Below are 16,302 nucleotides of genomic sequence, written 5' to 3'. Positions count from 1 at the left end.
GAACAGTGGAAGAAAGTCGGTATGTATCCAGTTTGGAATAAAATACAAAAAATGCAATTTATATCAAATTATGTCTTAAGTGGAGAGAGAGAGAGAGAGTTAGAGAGAGAGAGAGAGAGAGAGAGAGAGAGAGAGAGAGAGAGAGAGAGAGAGAGAGAGAGAGAGAGAGAGAGAGAGAGAGAGAGCACTGGGAAGAGATCCTTATAGACTAGCTCTATGGACAGACGGGGAGATATTTAGGTTAGAACATACGGCCTTGAGGAAGCCCATCAGATGGGCAGTTCTGATACGAGACACAATGTGAAATACTAGTATGAGTATATGAACTCTGTTCGTTGATGAGATGTTGCTTTTGTACATGTAACATCATTATTATTCAACATGTAATAAACATGGCTATTACCAACAGGTACGTGTGTTTATGCCTACTGTGTTACAATTGCTAGCTGTAAATATATATTTCAAAACAGATATTTCTAAATGTAATCTGAAATGGCCTAAAAATATTTTAAAAAGAAAAGGGAAGAAAGACAGAAAATCTATCAATATTTATAAAATGAATAATAGACATTCCTCGGTTGTTTTACGAAATGCCTTAAGTTATTGATTAATCAATTTTGGATACGGCATGTTCAGTTGGAAGCGTGTACAATATGTATGTATATGTAAGGCAAAATTTCTTGTTTCATCTGAAATATGGAACTCAGAATTTCATCCGAAAATAAATCATTTATTTCACGAATGAGTATTGTGAAAGTAGATTTGATAAAACTAAAAGGATAGTTTCACATTTATTTAATGCTAGATATATCGCTAAACATTCGTAATTAAAAATTCAGAATTTATTTCTCAATACCAATGTCGTTCCATTCTTTTCATAAAGAAATATCATCCAGTTTCGGAGCGACTGGACAATCGAGCAAGGTGATTATGCAGACTAGATTATACATAAATTTATTAGAAAGTCGACATTTTTATTCAATTATTTTTATTATTTATCTATTTTTGTGTGATGTTTCCAAAGTGTTCGATCGTATGTGACACAAGGGACAGGGTGAAAAATAAGCAAATTAAGGTATAAATTGGAAATTTCTAGTCTGGTTGAATAATTGTGTCAGCAATAGAAATCATCTTCCGTTAAATCTGCAAATGCAGGTATCCACAAGGCTCGGCATTAGGTCTCTTAATTTTTATTACATGTATATAGATATCAATAACATAGCTGATAACCCTGGAGGTTTCATTTAACTGTTTGCTGACGATACTTCATTAATACGTTCCGGAACTTTCCTTTTGGACATTGACTCTGAAATTAACAACGATCTAGCTTAAATTCAAAACTAGGAGAAAGGTGGTTTGTTAAATTTAACTCCTTGAAAACGGTCGCTTTGCTTATTTCAAACAATGAACATGACCATGGATCACTTATAATAAAGTGAGTGTAGACTTTGTAGGTCACCATCTAGCAGTAAGCTTCCCTCGTAAGGATTTGTTGTGAAGTTTGTAATAGATGTTCTCTCAGTGACGTAGAAAAACTGAAATCGAATTAACTCGAAAAAACTCACTGGTTTACCATCACGTGTCAGCTGTAGAGAATCGCTGTATTGCAGAAGCGGTATGGAACCGCTATCAGAAACATGATAAAGAGGAAAAATACGGGTTTTCTAAAACTGTAAATAATAAACTCACACCTAATTATCTATCTTCTTTATTGACTCCTTTTGTACCAGAAAACTCGCTATAAAATACCTTCTAGATTTACTGTCTCCCTCTCTCTCTCTCTAAATGAACGACGAAATCGCGGATGTAAAGCCAAAGCCTACGGCATGTAGTAAAGCATTGCAATATTGTTTCACCTTGTGCTTTATGTTCAATATCTTGTGTCTTATATGTAATGTCTCGTGATTTATCTTCTAAATATGGTATTCTATATTATAAATGTTGTGTTTTATGTACAATATCTTGTATTTAAACATCTAAATCTTGTGCTTTAAACTAAGTATGTTGGAGAGCCCTAACATGTATCGCGAAACATTTCTATGATCGATATCTGAGGTGATGACGGACCGGAAACGCCGGTCAAAATCATTTGTAGAAGAAATCATCAATTTAAAACAAAACAATAAAACACGCCAATAAATGGACAATTATCTTTAATCAACATATAAATATACTACAGTGCTAAAATATGATAAATGATTAAGGTTTTTTCCTGTATGTAATGAAGAGTTGCATCAGGAATGACATTTCCTTGTGAACATTATCAATGACTACTTATAAGTCGGGGCCTAGTGTTGATTAATTACAACAAAAATGGATCCGGACCTTAACCTCAGAAATTATTTTGAAAAACTAAGGAAACTTATGAAGACATTGTGCTAAAAAAAAGATAGTTAGTTTTACAAATGTATATGTATCAGACTCTCCTGACATCTGTAACGTGATATTACGTTCACTCAGAAATTATCTTCAATAAAACCCTTAACAACTAGTTCGGATTTAAAAAAAACAGAACACCAACTGCACAATTATTGACTCTATGACTCTTTGACTATTGAGAAGACGTTGAGTAATGATCTTGACTCTTCTGACCAACGTCATTAACTCCAACGAATAGATCATCCTTTATTTCAGCGTACTAATTGTCAAATATATAGACAGTCGGTCTTTGGTTATTCAGAAGAATTATTTGAAGATTTTGACCAATTCTGATCCCGTGACCTTAATTGGGACACGTCCTTCATTTGAACAAACATAATGGATCTTCACTTAAGCGTGCTGCTACATGTTAATCAATATGTTGATTGTTGACCTCTTGGGTTTTGAGAACCCGTTTAAGGGACAATATTTATGGCGGATGGGTGGGCAAAGGATGCCGTATCACCACATGGGTCAAAGCAGGTAGGATAATATTAACGATAAAACAGAAAAATGATAGACAGAATGTCATAATTTCAAAATGCAATACAATTAATAACACACACAAACACACACACATACGCACACACACCCACACCCACACACATCTGAACACAAATATTATGTACATCGTATAGTAGGCCTTGAGAAATAAATCGTTCTTCTACAGCAAGCAGTACATTATCTGAATGTATAAGACCATACCGATAGGACCAAACTTAACCACAGTTCTAAGTACACGTTAACACTAGTAGCCGCTATAAGAACAATATATAACCACGGTACACGTTAACATCAGTAGCCTCTATTAGAACAATATTTAACAACGGTACACGTTAACATCAGTCGCCTCTATTAGAACAATATTTAACCACGGTACACGTTAACACCAGTAGCCGCGAGTAAAACAATATTTAACCACGGTACACGTTAACATCAGTAGCCGCTATTAGAACAATATTTAACAACAGTACACGTTAACATCAGTCGCCTCTATTTAAACAATATTTAACCACGGTACACGTTAACATCACTAGCCGTGATTAAAACAATATTTAACCACGGTACACGTTAACATCAGTAGCCTCTATTAGAACAATATTAAACCACGGTACACGTTAACATCAATAGCCGCGATTAAAACAATATTAAACCACGGTACACGTTAACATCAGTAGCCGCGATTAAAACAATATTTAACTACGGTACAAGTTAACATCTGTAGCGGCGATTAAAACAATATTTATCAACAGTACACGTTAACATCAGTCGCCTCTATTAAAACAATATTTAAACACGGTACACGTTAACATAAATAGCCGCGATTAAAACAATATTAAACCACGGTACACGTTAACATCAATAGCCGCGATTAAAACAATATTAAACCACGGTACACGTTAACATCAGTAGCCGCGATTAAAACAATATTTAACTACGGTACAAGTTAACATCTGTAGCGGCGATTAAAACAATATTTATCAACAGTACACGTTAACATCAGTCGCCTCTATTAAAACAATATTGAATCACGGTACACGTTAACATAAATAGCCGCGATTAAAACAATATTAAACCACGGTACACGTTAACATCAATAGCCGCGATTAAAACAATATTAAACCACGGTACACGTTAACATCAGTAGCCTCTATTAGAACAATATTTAACCACGGTACACGTTAACATCAATAGCCGCGATTAAAACAATATTAAACCACGGTACACGTTAACATCAGTAGCCGCGATTAAAACAATATTTAACTACGGTACAAGTTAACATCTGTAGCGGCGATTAAAACAATATTTATCAACAGTACACGTTAACATCAGTCGCCTCTATTAAAACAATATTTAAACACGGTACACGTTAACATAAATAGCCGCGATTAAAACAATATTAAACCACGGTACACGTTAACATCAATAGCCGCGATTAAAACAATATTAAACCACGGTACACGTTAACATCAGTAGCCTCTATTAGAACAATATTAAACCACGGTACACGTTAACATCAGTAGCCGCTAGTAGAACAATACTTAACCACGGTACACGTTAACATCAATAGCCGCGATTAAAACAATATTTAACAACGGTACACGTTAACATCAGTAGCCTCTATTAGAACAATATTTAACCACGGTACACGTTAACATCAGTAGCCTCTATTAGAACAATATTAAACCACGGTACACGTTAACATCACTAGCCGCTATTAGAACAATATTTAACCACGGTACACGTTAACATCACTAGCCGCTATTAAAACAATATTTAACCACGGTACACGTTAACATCTGTAGCCTCTATTAGAACAATATTTAACCACGGTACACGTTAACATCAGTAGCCTCTATTAGAACAATATTTAACCACGGTACACGTTAACATCAATAGCCGCGATTAAAACAATATTTAACCACGGTACACGTTAACATCAGTAGCCGCGATTAAAACAATATTTAACTACGGTACACGTTAACATCAGTAGCCCCTACTAGAACAATATATAACCACATTACATACAAACATAAGTAGCCATTTATAGAAGTATAAATATGTATTTCAGCAATTGTTAATATCAGCAGATTTTATCAGAACACTTTATATACACTTAAGTAGTATTTGACAGAGCTATATTGGCAAGACTGCAGTTCTCTTGTTAAGTTGCTACAGCTGTTCTCAGTTCATTTACTCATCCTTTGTCTCTACTGGAGCCATCTTCAGTTGATGTACACGTCCGAAGCCTCCACATAATCGTTCAGGATACCATAACAAAACTGGTACTGTTCCTGTTAATAACAAAGTGTTAGTGACCGCAACGAATAGCAACATATATCTCGTCAAATTTGAGTTATCAGAATATTTGTTATGGTCACTGGAACTTGACCACGCATCATGATCCAATGACTTAATTCCCTTGGTCGTGAAATATGCATGCCTTTGGAATAAAAAGTTCTATCATTTTATTGTTTTATAATTAAATGATAGCAGGTCAAATTATTGCAATATGTACGTCACGTGATATTTCAGAGAGGGAAGAGGTATAAATGAAATACTCTCTTAGTAATCATGTACAAATACAAGAGTACACAAACAGAACCCTCGAAAGGTGATGTTGTCATTTACATGATTCCTACGAATCGTGTCAACAACTCGCAAGGTTATGAATATACAATCGCACCAAGGACATTACGAGATGTTCTTCGTAAGCCCTGCCTTTGTCAGGATATTGCTAAATATGAATGGTACTCGATCGCTTTGAGGTTGGTTCCTTTGACATTTTCCCAAAATATTATGTTCGAATTTTGGATTTTCTCCGAATTTAACTTTCTTGAGAAATCTCAAAATATTCCTAGACTCCAAAATGTTATCAAGTTTGGTCAAACTCCAGTCATTGCTGGAAACAATTATTACCCATTATGACGAGATGTTTTGTAGGTCCGTCTTACAATAATAATAAAGACGTATTTTCTAATATTCTGACTTACAAATGTGGCTAGAAACTCGGGTCGCCTGATGAGAAGCTGGCGTGCAGCCTGAAACACATCCACTTCTTTGTCCATTTTTATCTGGTCCCTAGTATTCGCCATGAGACAAAACAGTCCACATTGAGTTGACCCATCCCTGTTTGAAATAAGAAAACTTGTTTGGTCAACGATGAACAGACTGCAATAAAACAACAATATGTCGTGCGTTGACACCGTCTCATAAGAAAACAAATACAGAGAGTAAAACATTATAGAGGTCAACGATTAACATTTTGTGACTGATATTCCTGAAAAAAGCTTTGTATGAACCAATGCTAAATAAGTAGACTGACTCCATGTTGTTAAATTCAAGTTACTACTTAAACAATAAGAGAATAACGAATAAAACCGTAACTCAATCTCAAAAGCGATGAAACGAGAACTATATATATCGGTACAAAATATGATTTACACGGAGACCATGGACCATACTAAATAAATGAGACCAACTGTTTCGGGAGGCGCATTCTGCATTTTCAACAACAACAATGTCAGTCCATTAAATAGTGTCACTTTCTCTAGGAGAACCAGATTTTTTTTTTAAAAAAAAAAGAAGAAATACCGACATATTAACAGAATCTTGATTTAAACTAAACCTTTACCTATGAAAGTTCAAGAAGAAAATACACTAGGCGCTCCAGAAAATTGAGCGCCTTCTGCTTCATCGATGACACCCGTCATGTGAATTTTGGTCAATCCAAGTAATTAATGCCACGATCCCAAATGAATCAACGTTGAACAAAGAAATCGCGAGGCATACTAACGAGCATAAAACTCTCATAACTTCTCAACTACTAAATGTAATATTACCCAATGAGAGCATTGTGGCAATCATTAAACGTCCCTCATCCTTTTCATCAATCTGCACCTATCGAAACCCTATGTTAATCTGTCAGATGAAGATATAATCAGTTGCGACATCACGGATTGTGGAGACAGGGATGCACTCTCTAGAAGTGGAAAATTCACAAAAGGGAACCGAAATTTTTACATTTATACAGTTTACTGGAAAGCTATCTCTGGTTGTTTCATGGAAGGAAAATATCGAGGTAGGTAGTTGAAAGAAGAGTCTGTTACCTTAAATTCTACTTGGCCAATAAAACTGTTTAGAGAAAAGTCATACATATAAAAGCTGAAATCGAATGACTCTGCATGGTCTGCTTGACCTTTGATCTTTGAAAAGTTCAGCCTCGGATGGAGACTTATAAAGCCAGCGAAGAGATGGACTCATCCAACATGACAATAACATTGCCTACCAGAAAATTGATTACTTTTACTATCTTATACTTATTACATTATGACAACGAAGCCACAAATACATCAGGCGTAGTAGCGAACACCGAACGCATGTACCTCCACTCAATGAAACTATCATTAATTAGCATCTCTAGATACCCTGTGTTATAAGTAAACCGGTCATAAATCCTGATATTGAAAACACGCATTTGAACTCAAAATGTTTGTTACGTTAGGAGAGTAACAAGTCTATTACTTACCTGCAAGTCACTACAACAGGCTTATTGGCACTAGACCGACGCCTGGATTCCACTTGTTCCAGAAGGTGCAAGGTGCATTTGTTTGAGGATGGAACACTATTTTCTGCTGTCCATGCCTTCATTCGAAATATTCTCAAAGTATGTGCAGTATTTATGTACTGAAAATTTCAAATTTGACATTCGAAAGTGATGATAATTGCAAAGTGGGATTTTGTCCTTTTTATGGATTTTGCTGCATCGAATTTGATTAATAGTTCATGATATTTGAATTAAAACATACTTGTAAAGAATATATAACACCAAAATAACATCAAAATATAATATCAGATACATGTATGATATTAAAAACACACAATCTGTGGGCACTGCTGAGCTATTGAATAAAATCTTAGTAACGATAAAAATGTTTTCTAGACTATAATTAACACTGTATAAGGAAAAAGAAAGGATATATTTACAATATAACACACTACAGTTGCTTGCAAATGTGCATGTAATTTGTGATATAATCCATTAACACTATCTACCTTTCTGGTTACCGATACATCGAGGACCTCTATGCCATTGAACACGGCTGAAGTTCCCTTCTGTTTCACGTTGAACTCCCCAATGTAGATGTCTTCTTTGTCAGCTGGCACCCACTGTGTATTCTAACGGATTAGGAACAATTTAATCACGGTTTGTATTTGGCTTTTTAGGTAAAGTCATACGGAAGAACCCCTTGTGTTTCCTATCATATGATCACAATACAGCATAACATTAACACCTATAATATTAACACAACACTGTTTATGTTTATTATTCACCATAAAGACGTTATAACAATGAATTTATCTTAATACATTCACGTTAGATATGTTGTGTATATATGATTAAAATGCATATTTATTATAGTTTACCAACAACATGCTTCAAAAGCAAACGACATTTTTCTTGAAATAGACGACAGACATTCACATTCAGGTCTGTCATAGAATAAGTAAAGAAGCTATCTTTACAGTACGATAAATATTAATACCAATGATATACTATAAACAATACATAATTAGATTCAAAAGATGTATTTTTTCAAGTTTGTGGCAGTAAAGCTTAAAGAATGGAAACCATCACAACAGATGTATTCGAATTACTGGTACACGATCGAGGTTTGCCGGGTGTATATTCTCACGTTGCCCCAGTAAGCCATCCCACTGCCCATGGTATATGCTAGTAAACTTTACCGATCCAGACTCGTTTTCGTCTCCTAATATCACAATAGTATCACTTTGGTAGTCCATAACTAAAGTCCAAAAGTCTGCTTTTGTGTTTGGAAGAGGAAACTGTGTGACAATGTATCCGTTCTTGGCAATGTATGACTAGAATAGAAGAAATAGTCTTCAGTTTTCCCCCCATACCCGATGATCTACAGTACAGAGATTCGAAATGTTAATATTGAAAGAGAACGCAATGAAAATATTTATAGAAAAAATGAACATTGTCGCATATTTCATGACTATTTTCTTTAACGGAATGCAACTTGTTGAACTATAAATCAATTAGCATTTTCATATCATTATCCTCCTCCGACAATTAAAACGAAGCGAAATTGATATTGAGTAGAATGACTTACATGTATTTCGACAGCATTGATATAATCATTGCCAATATGCGCAAAGGAGGTAAGGAATGCTCTGAATCTGTCGGCTGGAAGTATAAATATATGAGTCAATATCATCTACAAAATGAGTAATATCCCCATAATCCTACAGTTCAAATTCTCCTTGACTCTATCTTCTAAGATAAAAGGGCAGACCAATCCTTGTCATATTTCTATATTTTGTACTCTTTTGGAGCACTTGTTAAATCATTCATGAGGAAAACCATTGTAGAAAGTATCAACATGTTACCAGAATAATGATAGTTCAAAATAAACTTTAATCCTATTAGTCAAATTATAAGCAAACGAAAGATTAAAATGGAGATAAAATCAGGAGTAAACATCTTCCACTTTATCGACGACATCCACTTAGTAAATCTTGGTCAATCCAAATAATTGATGTCATGTTCCCAAGTCAGAACGTGGTAAACAACATTAGAACCAACAACGAATATCACAGACGTCCTACTTCATATCGCATAACAAAATAGAAAGAGTTTATACAAACGTGTCAGGTTCTTATCTACATACATAATAAGGTATTATACATGCGCACCTTCATTTCTCCTGAAGCGAAAACAATTCTATGGTGTATCGAATTTTGAACTGTTAATCGCTAAACTATATTTTAATTACATATAAGAAATAATTGATTGATGAAAATGAACGATCTCTCTTCCTTGATATTCCTCGTGAATTCAGTTATGTTATATATTGACATAAATTGCATATCACAATATCAACGTGTTGGTTAAAGCAGCAGTAGGATCGTTGTCTCTTTGAAAGAGAAACTCATTCATAATATTTCTCACAAATCTTGGTTAACTTTCGAAAAAAAATGGAGTGACCATGTTTGAAGAATATGGGATAGTCAGATTTTTCTTTCGCAATCCGAATCGGATTTGTCTGGAAAATTATCAGGTTGTATGTTCACATGTCTTATTATTAAAATTTGGAAATTGACTTTGCCGGACAGCATTGCATATCTATTTCTGAAGTGAAGCAATCTCTTAAAAGATATGTAATTACCATTTTTGGACCATTTTTTTTATGAGATCACTAATGTTTTAATAATGGGAATGCAATTAGTTATGACGGGAGAATAATAATCAACCAAAAATTCATCGCTTCATTTGCATTTTGCCGTTTGCTTAGTTCTCCAAAAGATGAGTAATTTTCGTGGAATGTTTTTTCTTGAACTTTTGTTTACCTGAGACAATGTTGCCTTCCATAAAGAATTTTCTGACATACATACCTGCCAGTACATGCATAGTCCTGTTTTTGGTTTCGTTCTCTGGAAGTGTAGAAACACAATAGTCCTCAAAATTGTAATGTGGCTTTAGATCCAAAATCATCTGAAAAACAGCATCATAACTCGACAGATAAAACCATGTTTATAACTTCACAGCATTTTTTCGCAAGGAAACTTTCAAGTCTAAATTGAAATTATTGCAATGTTTCATTTAAAGAAAATCATATTTACTTTGAACTCGTCCCTCAACTTTGTCTGGTTCTGAGGTTGTTCCTTCATAGAAAGAGCATGGCACTTGGCAACGAGCGCCGCTTTCTCTAAAAGAGTATCTTGCAGGTCAAACGCTTCTGCCAGGATTTCGTGCAGTGCCACATATTGTTCCTTTAAATAAAAATTAATAATCTTAAGTTTTTGTACCTTTTCTAACAACCAATCAAATAAAAGAAAATATTAAAACCTGAAAGACTGTCTTGAAAACTACACCACAACGTATAACTTTATATCGTGCCTTTGAAAGGTCATCAACCGATGAGCACAAAGACACTGAATGAGATCAGATGAAAATAACTCATTGAAAATTATTTAGGACCAGGTATTGTTTACGATATCTTAACGACTCGGTATTGGAAGGTCTCACCACGGTTTGAATCATATTCATTCTGTCCTTCCTCATCTTATTCACGAAATCCTGGATGTCGATTCGGTTATATTTTCTACCGTAATCCGACAGGGCGTCAAGGGCGACAAAAGTTCCTGTTCTTCCGATGCCAGCGCTGAAAAGGATACAGGAAGACTGCATTCCGAACAAAAACGATTATATTTTTACGTGATAAATTACTACAGCAAGAAGTGTATTATACACACTGAATATAGAAGAGAAAAACGGTCAGTTATGTAACCGAGGTTTTAACATTTTATTTGTATAATATTGACTTTATATGCCTGAACACATGCAGATATCCATCCATTTTACCTGCAGTGAATCACAATCTGACCACCTAAAACAGATTCATAAAGTTTCATGCGACGATGAAACAAGACAAGTTCCAAAGTATTCGGTGTCCCGTGGTCCGGCCAGGCTGTGAAATGGAATTGATGAATCTCCCGTCTTTCTTTGGACTATGAAAAGAACATAGTGGTATCCGTCGCATCAATATGAAACACTGAATATGTATTTTTACATTTCTGTTGATGTCAAATAGGCTACTGGTAAACACGAATTACTACTAATGTATTTTTGAACTGCCAATAACGGTTTTAACTACAAATGACATGCAGTCGAGCCTCGTTAGTCGTTCTGGTTATCTGGGTATTCTGTTTAAGTGATTTCGAATGTTAAGTGTGATGTTTGGTCGGGACCACCGAAATGCTTCGAATTAAAGGTACCTCACTTCGAGATAACGATGTTTGCTTGTACAAAATGTATAGCGCTGAAAATGAACATTTTCTTTCCATACCTTTCGATCAACGACTGTAATGTTCCTGATAACATAGGAAGCATAGTCTCGCTCTCTGTCTAGTGTGATGTTAAATGTTTTCGTGGACATGGGTTCCCCTTCATCGGGCCAGTATTTGTGACATTTGTTCTGAAATGAAAAGGGTTCTAGAGTTTTTTGTTGTTTTTTATGTTCACAAAACTATGACAAGGTAACCCCATTTCCGACTTCAATTATGGACGTATTAACTAACAAATTGCAGGAAATCAATTAATACTGGTAGGATTTGATCTCAAGATGAAAGTTTGTTTCTGAACTTTACCTCTGGATTACTTCTGAAAAATGGGTAGTTTTTAACTTTAAAAATGCAGGGAAAATACGAATTTCTCTGCATTTGTTTTCAGAGTAGTCATGTTATGGCATATATAGGAATACATCTTTAAACGTTGTCTTGTGCTTTGATACTGTTCTAACTAAATTGATTAAGAAGCCCTATGCCTATGTATTTCTTGGTTGAGATAAATTGACTTTTATATCACATCAGGTGCAAATTTATAATGCCTATGACATACTTAACAATGCCAATAATGATCCTAAGCAGGTAAAAATCAACAATAACCTCAATCAAATCTGCATGGAAACTTAGTTACCTTTTTATTTTCTACCAAATTTGTAAGCATCACGATCTTTCCAGAGTTCAACATCCATATCATTCTCCAAAAGTCATCGGTTGTGTTGGGAAGAGGCCCTGTTTAAAGTCGAAAACAATGACGTCCAATGAAATAGAAACGTTAATTATAATCATCGAATTAATTTATCAAAAATAGTTAAACATCTATTTACAACATCATAATATGTTTTCTCATCGTTACGCGTCAAGGAAGAACAATTGTAAATCATACAATCAACCAGTGTACAATTTGTTAAAATGTCATATTTACCTTGCGTTGCAACATAAACCTTCTTCGCTTCAGCATTCTGGAAAATAAAACTATGTTTGAAAAGAGTGTACATCTGATTACTTAACGTATCATACATCATTGATATGGTTCATTTGGCTCTGAACATATTTCTTGTTTAACTCACACTTGGGTATTATCTACTTCCGCCTTACTTTTGATGATACCATTGATTGAGTATTGTTTAACACTATGATTAACATTTAACAGGATTAACATAAATATTCAGTATGGTCTTGTTCAAATTCTACCCTAACTCCTTAGTATTTAGTAATGTTTTAAAGCAGTATAGAGAGGGAAAAACGCATTTACTATATGAAATGTTGCTCATTTTATGGGTGTTGCTTTCCTTTATTTGAAATACAGCCATACTCACATCAATATAGTTTGCGTTGATATAGCCTGTACTGGTGCCAAGAACCACCCTTGAGTGGTCATCTGCAGTGGACAAAATATTTGAAAAGCATCCAATGTGAAATCGTTTGATATCTGAATTTTCCAGCAGTTGCTTAAACCAACTCACTAAAGATATAATTCAAATATCAAATTGATATGCTTTAAAACCAGCAAAATATCAGGTAATTCAAATTAACTAATTCTAGATTGATATATAAAAGCTATCGAAATATTCAGATATTCAGATAAATTTAAAAACCTAGGAGACGACTGAAGAAAAATCCGAAGTGATTGAAAGAAATGTCAAAATCTTGATGGGAAGTGGCACAAACCCCTTAAGTCAATAAATTTCGTAATACTTCAAATATCTGGTAACGAACGTCAAGTACATTTGTATATGGTAATTGACATTCATAACAGTACAGAAATATATGCAGTCGACCAATGCGTTACTTACAGGCGTGAATAGATTTATATCTATTTTTTGACACGTTCTTTTCTGAAAATTTGTGAGGATGGCATGCTCCGGAGGGAAATAGCTGCAAAGTTAAAGATGTATCAATATGTTATAACTTGCGATTTCTTGTATGAAGAACAATGCAAGAATGGTTGGTTTCATTCTTATAATCGACCTTTATCACTCATATCTACATGTATAATGGGCAAAGTTAATGTTTATATAAACAAATACAAAATAAATCTAGTATCCTATTCTCAGTGAGGGCTGGTTATCTACTACTAATCAATGACTCGTCATTACCAACAAACATTGTATGTATTCGGTGCTAAATGAAGGTAATAGAACTTGTTTTTGTGATAACAGCAAGGCTTTTGAAACAGAATGCCAAGCAGAGTTATTATTAAGAATAGACATCGCAATAGATTTATTATTAGGGTTTTAAAGTCCTTTAATTAAAGGAAGCAAAGAAAAAATAATTGTGTATATAGCAAGACATACGAGTGAATAGTAACAAGGGCGGAAGTTCCCCAGAGGTCAATATTACATCCTTGCTCTTAATATATCTTTATAAATGATTTAGTTGGCGATGATGATGGGGTGATGTTATGATAAACTACTTGCTCACTTCTCTTTATGCCACAGTCACAATACATAGATTTGTTGAATGACAGATTAAGGAAAATACATGACTGGTCTGAAAAACTGAATATCTTACTATCGCTGGGGTTATACAACACAAACATATTCGACTGTCACGATGGTCAGAACGCTTTAACTATATGGTAAAGAAAGCGTCTGATAAGAAAGCCATTTCTGTGATGGATTGAAACTGACAGAGAAACTTCAAATCTTGTATTTTTGCTTTTGTCAGATCTTTACTTGTATATGGCGTTATCGTCTAACAGTCTTAATCTGTGGAGAATATTCATCTCGAAGCTGAAGGATTTCATAACGGGCGATACTAACCTAACTAGTCAAGCTCAGCTTCATAGAGAAAATTTGTAACATTGAAGGAAGATAAAAAAAATAAATCTGGTTCTTAGATACTTTTGTAGTCTTATTGATTCCCCCTATATCGTTCACATATACTCTCATAAGCAGGATTGACTCTCATCATTGTAACACACGTGTTGCTGATAACTAACCTAAGAAAGGTATTTCGCAAAATGAACGTCTACATTCTATTTTGTATTGATCTGTGGAGTTCACTGTCCCCAGATATTAAAATATGAACCTTTTAAAAGTTTACCACCCCAGTATTATAAATATAAGAAAAACGCCTCGAACAATTCATCACACCTAGATTGAGGGTTAACTGTAGCACTTTAAAAGTCGTATAGTCGTTATCTTGTCGATAAACCGTAACTACATATCTAAGCGTTTAGCATAAGAGTGATCGGTTGTTTTATTTTTGACGTTCTCATAAGTCAATGGAGCATGGGTAGTATTTAGATTCATCTATTCAAAAACTCTTCTAACAAATGTTTCAGTAGGAGTTAAGAACATCTGAGCCCTCATGTACTGAAACAAAAGAGGAAAGAGAAAACTTTAATAGGAGTGTATACCGAATTTTTCCATAAGAATTTTAAAAAGGATCATAAGAAGGAAGACCATCAAATACGTCACAGAAGGCGAGAAGATGAAATGATTCAGTAGGAGATGAGAAGATCAAACATTCAGGAATAATAAGTAGATCACACATTTCAAAACGAGGAGATGGTACCAAATACCCCAAAAAGATGGAAGATCAGATATTCAGAAAGATGACAGGAAACGAAATATTTCAGAGGTGATATTAGATAATCTTAAAAATAGAAGAGGGACATCTTTTACTTCAGATGGAGAACATAAAATACTTCGGCAAGAAAGGACATACAATAATTCATCAAAATAAAGAGATATGATGTTTCGTTTCAAGAAGAAAATTATGAAGAAAACAAATAAGCACGATGCCTCAACAACAGCAGAGATCAAATCCATCAACGGGCGATACCATTCGTACAATTACAGGATACATAAATCTAAATAAAACTATCATGACAAAATTTTCAAAGAAACAACTATGAAGAACATGACAGCTTTAAAATTGAATTCTTTGTTTTTGTAGTATCGTTTAATTTTATTTCAAAACAATAAATGATATTATCACTCGATGATAACACATCTTAACTACTTTCACGATGGAATTAGATGCATGGATAATAACAAATACTGAATATTACGGCAAATTCTGAGATAAACTCCTGCTCATCATCCTCCATTTTTTTAGCGATCAATGTCTTAAGAAAATCGACTGAAAACCCGTTGGACCTGTCGTTGAAGTCAACATCTGAGGGGTCTTTCCTATCATTTTCAATGTTGATGGATACACATCCACTCGCTTCGTCTGAAAGAAATCGAATTTTACACGAGAAACTCAATATACAAAATCCGGTCTTTATGAAGAGTATGGGTATATCATACTGGTATGATATTCAGGTGCACACCACATTTCTGTGCACAAAATAACATCACATGCAGCGTTCATATAAAGTCAAATTATGAATTCGCTCTCTATGAATTTCACTTAAATTTAACTTTTCTGATTAATCATAAACCTAAATGATTATACTGATTACTTTCTTCTTAAACTGTCTTGAAACTACAACTACTATCAAACTCACTGCAGTTTCCTAATGTATCGTCATAAGCTGCATTATATTAATCGGTAGTTTTT

The 16,302-nt window shown here is 34.4% G+C and overlaps 1 protein-coding gene across 1 annotated transcript; it reads right to left on the bottom strand.

Annotated features, from left to right (window-relative positions):
* Nucleotides 1-3,930: 3,930 nt before the first annotated feature.
* On the bottom strand, nt 3,931-15,873 carry LOC132557654 (receptor-type tyrosine-protein phosphatase alpha-like). The gene is made up of 16 exons (XM_060222175.1): nt 15,809-15,873; nt 13,584-13,665; nt 13,107-13,168; nt 12,713-12,749; nt 12,422-12,519; nt 11,793-11,921; nt 11,309-11,454; nt 10,973-11,108; nt 10,567-10,716; nt 10,339-10,438; nt 9,057-9,130; nt 8,668-8,802; nt 7,975-8,097; nt 7,448-7,605; nt 5,913-6,048; nt 3,931-5,213 (listed from the first exon to the last, which is right to left on the bottom strand). The coding sequence occupies exons 1-16, from the start codon at nt 15,845-15,847 to the stop codon at nt 5,145-5,147; spliced, it is 1,674 nt and encodes a 557-aa protein (XP_060078158.1). The 5' UTR covers nt 15,848-15,873; the 3' UTR covers nt 3,931-5,144.
* Between the last annotated feature and the right edge of the window lie 429 nt (nt 15,874-16,302).

The sequence above is a fragment of the Ylistrum balloti genome, unplaced genomic scaffold (assembly GCF_031769215.1).
Source record: "Ylistrum balloti isolate Yb309-2 unplaced genomic scaffold, AGI_CSIRO_Ybal_v1 Utg370706, whole genome shotgun sequence".
Classification (NCBI taxonomy): domain Eukaryota; kingdom Metazoa; phylum Mollusca; class Bivalvia; order Pectinida; family Pectinidae; genus Ylistrum; species Ylistrum balloti.
The sequence above is the reverse complement of the archived record's forward strand: the minus strand, read 5'-3'. Positions and strand labels throughout refer to the sequence as shown.

Coding starts and splice junctions, on each gene's coding strand:
- LOC132557654 (XM_060222175.1), bottom strand. CDS start 15,847: ATGGAGGATGATGAGCAGGAGTTTATCTCAGAATTTGCC. Junction 12,520..12,712: donor GGTTTATGTTGCAACGCAAG/GTAAATATGACA, acceptor GACTTTAAACAG/GGCCTCTTCCCAACACAACC. Junction 9,131..10,338: donor GACTATGCATGTACTGGCAG/GTATGTATGTCA, acceptor TTATACTTCCAG/CCGACAGATTCAGAGCATTC.